The 13157-nt window shown below is 53.9% G+C and overlaps 1 protein-coding gene across 1 annotated transcript in view; it reads right to left on the bottom strand.

Moving 5' to 3' along the window:
* Window positions 1–348: 348 nt before the first annotated feature.
* STK33 (serine/threonine kinase 33) overlaps window positions 349–13157 on the bottom strand; it is a 34929-nt gene continuing 22120 nt past the window's right edge. The window contains exon 6 of the mRNA XM_073657937.1: window positions 349–470. Within this exon, the coding sequence (XP_073514038.1) occupies window positions 349–470 (122 nt within the window). The remainder of the gene's footprint in view (window positions 471–13157) is intronic.

Below are 13157 nucleotides of genomic sequence, written 5' to 3'. Positions count from 1 at the left end.
GCACCCTTCTCGCGCGGAGGAGGAGGCGGCGGGCACCCTTCTCGCGCGGAGGAGGAGGCGGCGGCGGGCACCCTTCTCGCGCGGAGGAGGAGGCGGCGGGCACCCTTCTCGCGCGGAGGAGGAGGCGGCGGCGGGCACCCTTCTCGCGCGGAGGAGGAGGAGGCGGGGCACCATCATTTTTTGTGTGGGGCAGCCCTTCTTGCTAGACAGGACGCGCAGAGCGGGGGTGGCCCTTCTCGCAGGGCATCATCCTTCTTTAGAGGGGGTGCAGTGGGGACCCAGAAAGAGGGAACAACGGGGGGGCAGCACTTCTGTTGGAGCACGCAGAGGGACAGAATGTGTACATATTCAGACACGTGGAGCAGATCCCACACGTCGCACCTTTATGTTCAGCGCCATCACTTCCCCTTCTGCTACGTCTGGGCTCTGCACTAAAATATTTTCTAACTTCAGATCGCGGTGGACGATGTCTATAAGAAGAAAGAAACAAGATTATAGCAACAAGAGACCCCACAAGATCAAACGTCATGTAGGTGTAAAGACCGGACCCTCACTGTCTGCTGAGAATCTGCACCGAGCAAGAGTCACCAGATGTGGAATAACTTATATCCCCCATTATAAGAGCTCAACATGGAGGTCTGACCACAAGCGGGAATCTCAATAACAATTAACAGAATAGTGAGCACAGCTCTGGAGGAAATTACAGTATATAACTCAGCATCAGTAATGTAATGTATGTACACTGTGACTGCACCAGCAGAATAGTGAGTGCAGCTCTTGGGTATAATACAGGAGGTAATTCGGGATCAGTAATGTATGTACACAGTGACTGCACCAGCAGAATAGTGAGTGCAGCTCTGGAGTATAATACAGGATATAACTCAGCATCAGTAATGTATGTACACAGTGACTGCACCAGCAGAATAGTGAGTGCAGCTCTGGAGTATAATACAGGATGTAACTCAGGATCAGTAATGTGTGTACACTGTGACTGCACCAGCAGAATAGTGAGTGCAGCTCTGGAGTATAATACAGGATGTAACTCAGGATCAGTAATGTATGTACACAGTTACTGCACCAGCAGAATAGTGAGTGCAGCTCTGATCAGCTGTTGCTCACTGTGGTGATTGTGGGTGTGGTGGCTGCAGATCCTGCTGTGAGCTCCTGAGCTCTGAGAACCAACACCTCTCCACCTGGGGATCTGCTCTCTTTCCTACCCAGGGAGGGAGTGGGTTTCCTGGGATGAGCGATGGAGCCAAGTCCCAGGCTTCTGCTTCCCGAACCAGGCCGGCGGGGGGCAGGAGAAACCAGCAACTGGCCTGCACATCGGAGGACTCGGGGGTGAGACGCTCCACCGGGAGTGGCAGCAATGTGGCTCCTACTCCCCCCGGGACTGTGTAGACTAATAGAAGCCGCAAGGTTTCCAGCATGGAGGTAAAGCCTGACAGCGGCGTGCATGATGGCACTCCTTCCGGAGGAAAGCTGAGTGCTCACGGAGGTGAGGCTGCCCTCACTGAGGAAGGTTGGGGGCTGCAGAGATCCCGGGAGTCTGTGTCCACCAAGCTACTATCAGGGAGCAGAGTGGTCCATTCAAGGAAAAACTGATAAATGAAGATCGATTCAGAGAAATGGCTGATGACAGAGAGCAAAGGCAGATGGGCCTGCAGCCTGAGAGCTAGGTGGATGATGAGAGTGATGATGACCAGCAGGAAGCCCCACCTGGCAGCCTGCAAAGTCACCCGCAGGCCACGTGCAGAGAGCTCCCTGCAGGACAGGCGATAGTGACATCCGGTCGCAGTTGTGCCGGCTCTGGGAGGACAGTGACATCAGCGGCCAGGGAGGGGCGCTAATGGCCGAGAAAGCTCCTGAAGTCCCCAGTGTGCGTCCAAAACTTCCATCTTGGTGACGATCTACCAGAAGAGGCATCTGGGGCCACAAAAGGCTAAGAAGACCAAGCCAAAGCTGCAGGAAGCGGTAAGCTATGTCTATGCCCCCCTCCCTGTACCCCCTGAGTCGGCGGCAGGCTCAGCTCGCTGTATAAGCCCCGTTGCCCAGCCCGGGTTCTGCTGTGGATCCGATGCAAAGGCGCGGGGAGATTGCACAGTGCGGGAGTGAGGCGCAGAGCTCCGTCTCTGCTTGTAGTAGCGGGGACGCAGCAGGAGGTGCATCAGCCGAGAGGCTGGACAGTGAGGGCGGCCCGGCGGCGGGCGTTCCGTCAGGCCACGATGCTGTGGTGCGCTCCTCAGTGGGAGGGGGGGAGCGGCCCGGTGTCGGGGGCAGCTCCGGTAGCCTCGGCACCTCTGAATGCTGTTGCCGCTGATCACTTAGTTGAGAAGCAGTGGCAGTGTGAGGGGGCTGTCGGGGTTGAGTGTTCCGGTCCTCCCACGAAAGTGCTATACTGTGTTGGCGTCGCTGGTCCGGAAGATCCTGATGCTAAAGATCAGCGGCGCATTATACCGAATGCCAAACAGAAATTACCGACTGATGATGTGGAGGGCACACATAAAGACCAGGGGTGAGGTCGCCTCCAGTTGCATGGAGGTGACTGAGCCCCTTGTGCCTGATGCGGAGGGTCAAAATGTCATCCACCATTGTTACTGGTCCAGCAGGAATGAATGTGGTGGTGGGTGTGAATGAGGCCAATTCATTGTCTAGTGGTGTTGTTGCTGGTTTGGTGGAGGGTGAGATGGAGGTGGGTAATGGTGATGATGTTGGGGCTGATGTGGTCACTGGTCCGGTTGCCCCCCCCCCGGTGGTGGCAACACCTGTCCAGAGTTATGCCAGTGTCACCCCCGGGGCAAATAGGGCATCCTCCTCCTCCTCGTCTCCGGGCTTTGGGGACGGCATGTTGCAACGGCGCCTTCTGGAGGCTCTAAAGAAGGGGGAGAGATCACTAATGGTAGAGGGTCGAGAGGTTGATCTATCCTTCTGGATAGAGAGGCATGGCCTTGGGGCCTTCCGAGAGCAAAAAGGGGGGGATACAGTGTGGTCCCTCCCCACAGCCGGGCCAGGCAGTGTGCATAGGAATGTGATCCATCTTCGGTGGAGGGGCAGTGATGCATGTCCTCCAAGGTCTAAAGTTGTGGAGCTCCTGCTGAGGATGGGATTCAAGGCGATTGAGATCTACGCCTTGATACATCCCTATTCCACGCCTGAGTTTGATGTCAGCTTTGTTCGGCCGGAGGGTCTTGAGCTCTTCTGGACGAATTATGAGTTGGCAAAAAATGAGCCCGGCTGGCGAGACTTTGCCGTTCAGGCAGTGTCTCGCCAAAACCAGATCAAGAAAGTGACCGTGATGACTCGTAACGAGTCGCTTTCTTGTTAGGACATCATGACGTGGCTTGGTCGGTATGGAGAGGTGGTGGAGATGCCAAAGAAAAACCGCGACGAGTTTGGTATCTGGTCAGGGGCCTGGACGTTTATGGTAAAACTTAAGAATTCAGGTGGTACGGTTGCCCACATTCCATGGTGTGCCTTCCTGGGTAGGGATCGTATCCTGGTCTTCTACCAGGGGCAACCAAAGCTCTGTCACAGGTGCGGCGACCCCACACACTTCAGTGCAAACTGCACCGTGCAGAAATGCGCGTTGTGTGGGGGTGTCGGCCATCTTGCCGCCTCTTGTGTTGAGATTAGGTGCCACCTGTGTGGTGAGTTAGGTCACCCATTCAGCCGTTGTCCTCGCTCCTTTGCTAATGCAGTCGAGACCCCGGTGGGAGTAAGCCGTGAGGCCGATTCTGCTGGGGAGGGGACTAGCAGGGGTGGGGGAGCTGAGGGGCCAGGGAAGAAAAGCAATAAAAAGACGCCTGCCCAGCTGAGGCGTCTAGACAAGCGCAGACAGGAGGGAGCGGGGCGAGCCCCAGACTACCGGGGCAGCCCCTGTCCTGGATGCCAGTGTTGCTGCTGAGGCCCCGAGGGATGATGAGTTGGATGAGGAGGTCAGGAGGATCCACAGGGAGGTAACTGCCTCTGCTTCAGAATCCTCCCATTATGAAAGTATGGATGAGGATAATAAGCGGTGGCTAGAGCACAAGCGTAAGCTCGGCACCAAAAAGAAGAGAAAGAAGGGAGATAAAACATCTTCTCCCGCTCTGACCAAGGTACCTAAGGAAGGTAAAACAGACTCCCCTCTAGTTGGTCTTTCTAACCGGTTCCAAGCCCTTGAAAACATCTCTTCCTCTGAGGAGGAGGCTGAGGGTGAGGTTCCGGCTTCAGCGGAGCTTACAGGGGGCGCCGAGTCTCCTTCTCCTGGGGATGCAGGGTCCTTGGGGGGAGGGACTGGCCCAGAGTCCGGAGACGAGGACGAGAAAAGAAGGAAAAATGCTGGAATGGACACCTCTATGTCATTAAAGAGGGGGAAGGATTCCTCGTCTGAGGCAGAGGATAAGGGGAGTGGGAAGAAGAAAGCCGTCTAACTTAATCACCAATGATGGCGGTACCCACTCCGTTGACGCTGGCTTCCATTAATGTCGCCGGCATTAAGTCAAATATGGCTAGATTTGCGGCCTTTGATTTTCTCAGCCGGGTTGAAGCTGACATTTTCTTTTTGCAAGAGACCAGGCTGCCAAATATGGCAGAGGTGTTTATAGCTAAGAGGGAGTGGAGACTCGGGCCCTCCTATTGGTCTCTTGCGGCCGAGCCGTATAGCGGAGTGGCAGTCCTTTTTACAGCACCGGTAGAATGCCGACGGGTTATGGAGTTAGAAATGGGGAGGTGCCTGATATTAGATGTCCTCATGAAGGGACAGGAGCTTCGGCTCATTAACATTTATGGTCCCCAATCTAAGTGGGACCGGAAGTGTCTCTTTACGAGGATCAAGCCCTACCTTTTTACGAGTCGGCAGGTCGTCTTTGGAGGGGACTTCAACACTGTCACGAGGCCCCGGGATAGAGGAGGTTCCAGAGACAAGCTGACTTATGATAGAGTCACCCTTAATAGTATAGCTAGTGAGGCTCGCCTGGTGGATGTCCACATCCGGCACACCCCAGGCCACGAGGGGTTCACCTATCATAGAGGTAACTGTAGGTCCAGGATAGACAGGTTTTATTTAAAGGAGGAAGCCGTCTCTTCAGCAGTATCTGTTGTTGAGGTGGAGTTCTCCGATCACTGTATGATTTGGTTTTCCCTGAATGTTACAGAGACCCCCCGGATGGGAAGAGGCTTTTGGAGGCTCAATTCGTCTCTCTTGGAAGAAGCGGCGATAAGACAGTCCTTTGAGGATTTTCTTCAGAGCCAGGTACCCTTACTGGATCTTTGTAGTAGTAAGTCAGAGTGGTGGGAGATGTTTAAGAAAAGGGTGGCGAGATTCTTCCACCAGGTCTCGAGACTCAGGAGCCTGGACAGGTATCGCCAGTATCAGGGCCTGAGAAGGAAACTAGAGCATCTTGTCTCAACTAGAGGTAGCCGCGAGGAGATCTCCAGAGTGAAATCTTTGCTAATGAGGTGTCAGTATGATAGACACGCATCTTTGGTTTTTGAGAGGGATTACGGGAAGTACCGCTCGCCCGACCCTTACAGAAACTGCAAGATGTCAGTGAATAGTAAAGTTGTTACAGGACTGGTTGACACTGCGGGGTCCCTGAAAAGATCCAGATCAGGGATCCTGGAGGTAGTCAGATCCTTCTACTCGCACCTCTTGGGGAAGAGGGATCTGGATTGGGATGAGATGTCGGCTTTTCTGGCTGAAGCCGTCCCCGAACCAGGGGTAGACCCCTCTCTTGGTGTTTTGACAGAGATGATCAGGGAAGAGGAAGTTAAGTTGGCGATTGAAGGGCTTGCCCTAAAGAAATCTCCCGGTCCAGATGGCTTAACATCTGAATTCTATAAGACCTTTAAGGACGCCTTGGTTCCCCTCTTGACTGAGGTATTCAATGAGTGTCTTTCCTCGGGCACTCTGCCAAAGTCAATGAGGAGGCCTGCCCTGATCATCTTGTCAAAGGGTAAGGACCCATCTTGCATTGAGAATTGGCGTCCCATAGCGCTTCTCAATGCAGACAGGAAGGTTTTGGCAAAGGTGCTGTTTAATCGGCTGGTGAAATTTGCACCCCAGCTCCTTTCGGGGGCCCAGCATTGCTCTGTTCCGGGCCGCAGTACAATTAGTGCTGTACTCTGTGTCCGAGAGGCGGTGGAGCAGGGTAGGGCTGGTCACTGGAAGGGGTACATGCTGTCATTGGACCAGGCAAAAGCGTTTGATCGGGTTAATCATGAGTACCTCTGGTCTGTCCTTCTGAGGTATGGCCTGCCGGGGGGGTTCGTTGATTGGCTTAAGACCTTGTACTCTGGGGCAGAGAGTTTCCCGCTTGTGAATGGTTGGATTGGCAGCTCTTTTGAGGTTGGGTGTGGTGTTCGCCAGGGTTGTCCCTTGAGCCCGCTACTGTACGCGTTTGCGATTGACCCACTTCTTAGGAGGGTGGAGCGTGGACCGTTGGCTGGGATCGGGATGGACAAGGCAGCACCGGAAGCCACTCTGAGAGTGGTGGCGTATGCCGATGACGTCACCGTTTTTATTTCCTCTGATGGGGAGGAAGAATGGCTGATGTCAGAGGTAAATCGCTACTCGGAGGCATCCGGGTCTAAGATCAACCGGGATAAGTGTGAGAGTCTCTGGCTGGGAGGAGGAGATCCTGGTTTTGATCTCCCGGACACCCTTCCAGAACCCAAAGTCTCGGCAAAAGTTCTTGGCATCGAATTTGGCTAGGGGGATTACCCCAAACAAAATTGGGACAGCAGGCTAGAGATCGCCACTCAGAAGGTGAACCAATGGAAGTGTTGGTCTTTGACCCTAAGGGAAAGGGTAAACCTGATCAAAACTTACCTGCTCCCTTTGCTGATCTATCTGGGCAGTGTGTGCATCTTGTCGGAGCCGCTCTGGACTCGGGTCTACAGTCAGTTTGTTCTTCCAACTGTTATGGGGGAATAGACTGAACCTGGTCAAGAGGTAGGTTACTTACCGTACGAGGAGACTAGGAGGGTTGGGTATGGTCAACCCTGTGGTATTTCTTGTGAATACCTTCATTAAGATCAATATTGCAAACCTCTGGAAAGAGAGGGCTCCTCCGTGGGTATTCTCCTGTAAGGGATGGTTTCAGCCTTTCTTCCAGGAATGGGAGACAGGAGGGCAAGTGAAGGATCTCCGCACACCGCATGGACATCTCCCGGCTTACGCTACCGTGGTTCTGAAGGTAATTCGCCGGTGGGGTCTGGGAATGTGGGAGGTCAGGACTCTGCCAAGGAAGCTCCTTGACAAAAGGGTTCTGTTGACCCATTTTCAGAGGCCTCTGGCGCTCAGGGATTGCCCAAGTCGGGATCTTGGGGTGGGTCTGCATCTTTTGAATTCTATCAGGATTCCCTCGAAGGTTTGGGACTTGGCTTGGCGCTGCTTCCATGGGAAACTGTGTGTGAGGGACAATCTGAAGTGTAGGAGCTCTGAGGACAGGAACTGTCCTCGGGAGCATTGTGGTACCATGCTTGAAAGCATGGACCACTTCCTGCTTCGTTGTCTCTTTAACACAGAGGTGTACAACAGGGTGGGCGCCTCCATTGGCTGGCCCCGGCTGGCCGGTCTCTCTTATGCGGAATGGGCCTATGGAGCATTCGGGGACCTGGGTGGTCGGGACCGCTGCACCTTATTTCTAGTTAGCGCAGTGGTTAGGTATCACACGTGGAACGCACGGTGCTTAGTATCGACGCAGCGGAAAATCCTCCCAGTGGACGATGTGTTTAGGACCATACTCGGTGACCTGGTGAAGGTGCGTTCTCTGGAGTATGAGAGACTGGGTACACGGAGGGCCGCTCTCCTCTGGAGGGGCTTTTCTTTTAGTGTGCCCTAGTCTGCTCGTCTCCTCTCCTGGTGGGGGGCTGCTGCTGACACCATAGATTTTTGTTTTATTGATCAGTAGACAGTGATGTAGGGCTGCAGGCGCTGAACTTGGGCTTTGTCAGTTGTGGTTATTGTATTGTGTGTTTCTGTATATATTGTATATATGGGTTTGGGTGGAGGTGTTAGGTTGGGTGGAGGGAAAAGGGGGGAGGTGGGTTCATCTTGTGGGACACTGGTTATTTGGGGGAATAACTGGCACTGCCTGATCTGTCCTATGGACGTTGGACTGAGGCATGAGACGCAGGACCAGCTCTCAGGTCAGTGCCGGGGAGGGACTGGTGGGCTCCAGTGTGGGGGGTTTTGTTTAATGTTGTATATATTTGTATAGTTGTTTTTTTTTTAATTAATACAAAATAAATACTAAGTTTGTATATATGTCAGCTATTGTTTATTTTGTTTGGTAACCGGACCAGAAGTCTGTAATAAGAGTAGTTATTATTGTGTATATATGTATGTATGAGGACAGAGGGAGCAGCTGGACCAGCAGAATAGTGAGTGCAGCTCTGGAGTATAATACAGGAGGTAACTCAGGATCAGTAATGTAATATATGTACACAGTGACTGCACCAGCAGAATAGTGAGTGCAGCTCTGGAGTATAATACAGGAGGTAACTCAGGATCAGTAATGTAATGTATGTACACAGTGACTGCACCAGCAGAATAGTGAGTGCAGCTCTGGAGTATAATACAGGATGTAACTCAGGATCAGTAATGTAATATATGTACACAGTGACTGCACCAGCAGAATAGTGAGTGCAGCTCTGGAGTATAATACAAGACCAGTACAGGATTATAAAGGTAAAGTGGTAGGTAAGAGGTGGAGAACCTGTGGCATGATTTAGTAATATAAAGTACAGATATTGCTGTAACACTGATTACATGGATACGTTTGATGGAGAAATCAGCTTTGTTTTTCTTCATTAAACACCAGTTGAAGTTTTCTACTAATTAGATTTTGCTGCACAGGGGCCGGGCTGTACATGGGGTCTTCTCCTCAAGTCTGTGATTCCCTGGCCCCTCCGCCTGCCTCCTCGGTGTGAAATATCAGCAATGACTGGTAAGTCGCAGGCCGAGGGGGTCACAGGCCGAGGGGGTCACAGGCCGGAGGGGTCAGGCGGAGGGAGTCACAGGCCGGAGGGGTCAGGCGGAGGGAGTCACAGGCCGGAGGGAGTCACAGGCCGGAGGGGTCAGGCGGAGGGAGTCACAGGCCGGAGGGGTCAGGCGGAGGGAGTCACAGGCCGGAGGGGGCAGGCGGAGGGGGCGGGGGTATCACAGGCCTGAGGCAGGCGGGGAAGTCACAGACTGGAGGCAGGCGGAGGGGACGGGGAGTCACAGGCCGGAGGGGCTGAGGAGACCCCCTGTACAGATCGGCTTCTGTGCGCTGAAATCTAAATTATCAGAAAACTTCAAAATGGTGATTAATGAAGAACAACAAAGCAGATTTGTGCATCAATGTAATCAGTATTAGAGATGCCATTCATTATAGCCATGTCTGTACTTTACATTACAGGTTCTCCAAAAAAAAAAAAAGAAAAGAAAAAAAATTAAGAATTGCAAATATACATTTAAAATATTGAGTATTCAGAGGTTTGGGACGCTAGACTGCATTGTACACAAGCGTCTGCCATGAAACTATTTCACCTTATGTGTAATGACATTTATAGGCATTAAAACTCAGTTTGTGCAATGCACCAAAGCCTCCAGCAGAGGGAGACAGCGTCCAGCCGTCAGATCACAGGACGGGTCTGCCATCATCTTCACCTTATATACAGCGAAAGCAACAAATGCACCTAGAAGTAGGGGAGCTCGAAAAGCCGACAGAAAACTAGAGGTAAATCCTTCAGCCCTCCTCACCGAGCTGCTCGAAAACGGTGCAGGCACCCGACTATCCATAATGATCACTCCACTGAAACTGCTGTGACTAAAGTCACCAACGACCTACTAACACCAAATCCAAGAGCCACTACTCTGTCCTCCTCCTGGACCTGTCCTCCTCCTCCTCCTGGACCTGTCCTCCTCTGCCTCCTCCTCCTGGACCCGTCTTCCTCCTTAGACACAGAGGACCATTCCCTCTTACTACAGACTCTCTCATCTCTTGGCATCACAGACTTGGCCCTATCCTGGATCTCCTCATACCTAACAGACCGGACATTCAGTGTCTCCCACTCACAGACCACCTCCTCATCTCACCCCCTATCGGTCGGTGTCCCTCAATGTTCAGTCCTAGGACCCCCTGCTCTTCTCCATCTACACCTTTGGCCTGGGACAGCTCATAGTCTCACGGCTTCCAGTATCACCTCTATGCTGATGACACACAGATCTTCCTCTCTGGACCCGATATCACCTCCTTACTATCCAGAGTCCACAATGTCTGTCCGCCATCTCATCCTTCTTCTCTGATAGATTTCTAAAACTCAACATGGATAAAACAGAATTCATCATCTTTCCCCCACATCACTCAGCCCACCATCTGACCTATCCATCATAGTCAATGGCTGCCCACTCTCCCCAGTCCCACAAGCTCGCTGCCTCGGGGTAACCCTGGACTCTGATCTATCCTTCACACCACATATCCAAGCCCTCTCCACCTCCTGCCGACTCTAACTCAAAAATATCTCCCGGATCCGCACATTCCTCAACCTCGAATCTGCAAAAACACTAGTGCACGCCCTCATCATCTCCCTCCTCAACTACTGCAACCTCCTGCTCTGTGGCCCCTCTAACACGCTCGCACCCCTCCAATCTATCCTAAACTCTGCTGCCCGACTAACCCACCTGTCCCCCCGCTATTCCCCGGCCTCTCCTCTCTGTCAATCCCTTCACGGGCTCCCCATTGCCCAGAGACTCAAGTTCAAAACCCCAACCATGACATACAAAGCCATCCACAACCTGTCTCCTCCATATATCTGTGACCTAGTCTCCCGGTACATACCTGCACGCAGCCTCCGATCCTCACAAGATCTCCTGCTCTACTCCCCTCTTATCTCCTCTTCCCACAATCGCATACAAGATTTCTCCCGTGCTTCCGCCCTATTCTGGAACTCTCTACCCCAACATATCAGACTCTCGCCGACCGTGGAAACCTTCAAAAGGACCCTGAAGACCCACCTCTTCCGACAAGCCTACAGTAACCACCACCCCACCATACCGCTGCACGACCAGCTCTACCCTCACCTACTGTATCCTCACCCATCCCCTGTAGACTGTGAGCCCTCGCGGGCAGGGTCCTCGCTCCACCATACCGCTGCACGACCAGCTCTACCCTCACCTACTGTATCCTCACCCATCGCCTGTAGATTGTGAGCCCTCACGGGCAGGGTTCTCGCTCCACCATACCGCTGCACGACCAGCTCTACCCTCACCTACTGTATCCTCACCCATCCCTTGTAGACTGTGAGCCCTCGCGGGCAGGGTCCTCGCTCCACCATACCGCTGTACGACCAGCTCTACCCTCACCTACTGTATCCTCACCCATCCCCTGTAGACTGTGAGCCCTCGCGGGCAGGGTCCTCGCTCCACCATACCGCTGTACGACCTCCTCTACCCTTACCTACTGTATCCTCACCCATCCCTTGTAGACTGTGAGCCCTCGCGGGCAGGGTCCTCGCTCCACCATACCGCTGCACGACCTCCTCTACCCTTACCTACTGTATCCTCACCCATCCCTTGTAGACTGTGAGCCCTCACGGGCAGGGTTCTCGCTCCACCATACCGCTCCACGACCAGCTCTACCCTCACCTACTGTATCCTCACCCATCCCCTGTAGACTGTGAGCCCTCGCAGGCAGGGTCCTCGCTCCACCATACCGCTGCACGACCTCCTCTACCCTTACCTACTGTATCCTCACCCATCCCCTGTAGATTGTGAGCCCTCACGGGCAGGGTCCTCGCTCCACCATACCGCTGCACGACCAGCTCTACCCTCACCTACTGTATCCTCACCCATCGCCTGTAGACTGTGAACCCTCGCGGGCATAGTCCTCGCTCCACCATACCGCTGTACGACCAGCTCTACCCTCACCTACTGTATCCTCACCCATCCCTTGTAGACTGTGAGCCCTCGCGGGCAGGGTCCTCGCTCCACCATACCGCTCCACGACCAGCTCTACCCTCACCTACTGTATCCTCACCCATCCCTTGTAGACTGTGAGCCCTCACGGGCAGGGTCCTCGCTCCACCATACCGCTCCATGACCAGCTCTACCCTCACCTACTGTATCCTCACCCATCCCCTGTAGACTGTGAGCCCTCGCGGGCAGGGTCCTCGCTCCACCATACCGCTGCACGACCAGCTCTACCCTCACCTACTGTATCCTCACCCATCCCTTGTAGACTGTGAGCCCTCGCGGGCAGGGTCCTCGCTCCACCATACCGCTGCACGACCTCCTCTACCCTTACCTACTGTATCCTCACCCATCCCTTGTAGACTGTGAGCCCTCACGGGCAGGGTTCTCGCTCCACCATACCGCTGCACAACCAGCTCTACCCTCACCTACTGTATCCTCACCCATCCCTTGTAGACTGTGAGCCCTCGCGGGCAGGGTCCTCGCTCCACCATACCGCTGCACGACCAGCTCTACCCTCACCTACTGTATCCTCACCCACCCCTTGTAGACTGTGAGCCCTCACGGGCAGGGTCCTCGCTCCACCATACCGCTCCATGACCAGCTCTACCCTCACCTACTGTATCCTCACCCATCCCCTGTAGACTGTGAGCCCTCGCGGGCAGGGTCCTCGCTCCACCATACCGCTGCACGACCAGCTCTACCCTCACCTACTGTATCCTCACCCATCCCCTGTAGACTGTGAGCCCTCGCGGGCAGGGTCCTCTCTCCACCATACCGCTCCATGACCAGCTCTACCCTCACCTACTGTATCCTCACCCATCCCCTGTAGACTGTGAGCCCTCGCGGGCAGGGTCCTCGCTCCACCATACCGCTGCACGACCAGCTCTACCCTCACCTACTGTATCCTCACCCACCCCTTGTAGACTGTGAGCCCTTGCGGGCAGGGTCCTCGCTCCACCATACCGCTGCACGACCAGCTCTGCCCTCACCTACTGTATCCTCACCCATCCCTTGTAGACTGTGAGCCCTCACGGGCAGGGTCCTCGCTCCACCATACCGCTCCATGACCAGCTCTACCCTCACCTACTGTATCCTCACCCATCCCTTGTAGATTGTGAGCCCTCGCGGGCAGGGTCCTCGCTCCTCCTGAACCAGTCGGCGACTTCTATTATTCATGATTATTGTACTTGTTTTATTATTTATACCCCGATCACAT

The sequence above is a fragment of the Phyllobates terribilis genome, unplaced genomic scaffold, assembly GCF_046119375.1.
Source record: "Phyllobates terribilis strain yellow unplaced genomic scaffold, ASM4611937v1 Scaffold_13__5_contigs__length_258822181, whole genome shotgun sequence".
NCBI classification, from domain to species: Eukaryota; Metazoa; Chordata; class Amphibia; order Anura; family Dendrobatidae; genus Phyllobates; species Phyllobates terribilis.
This window is presented reverse-complemented; position numbering and strand designations above follow the sequence as displayed.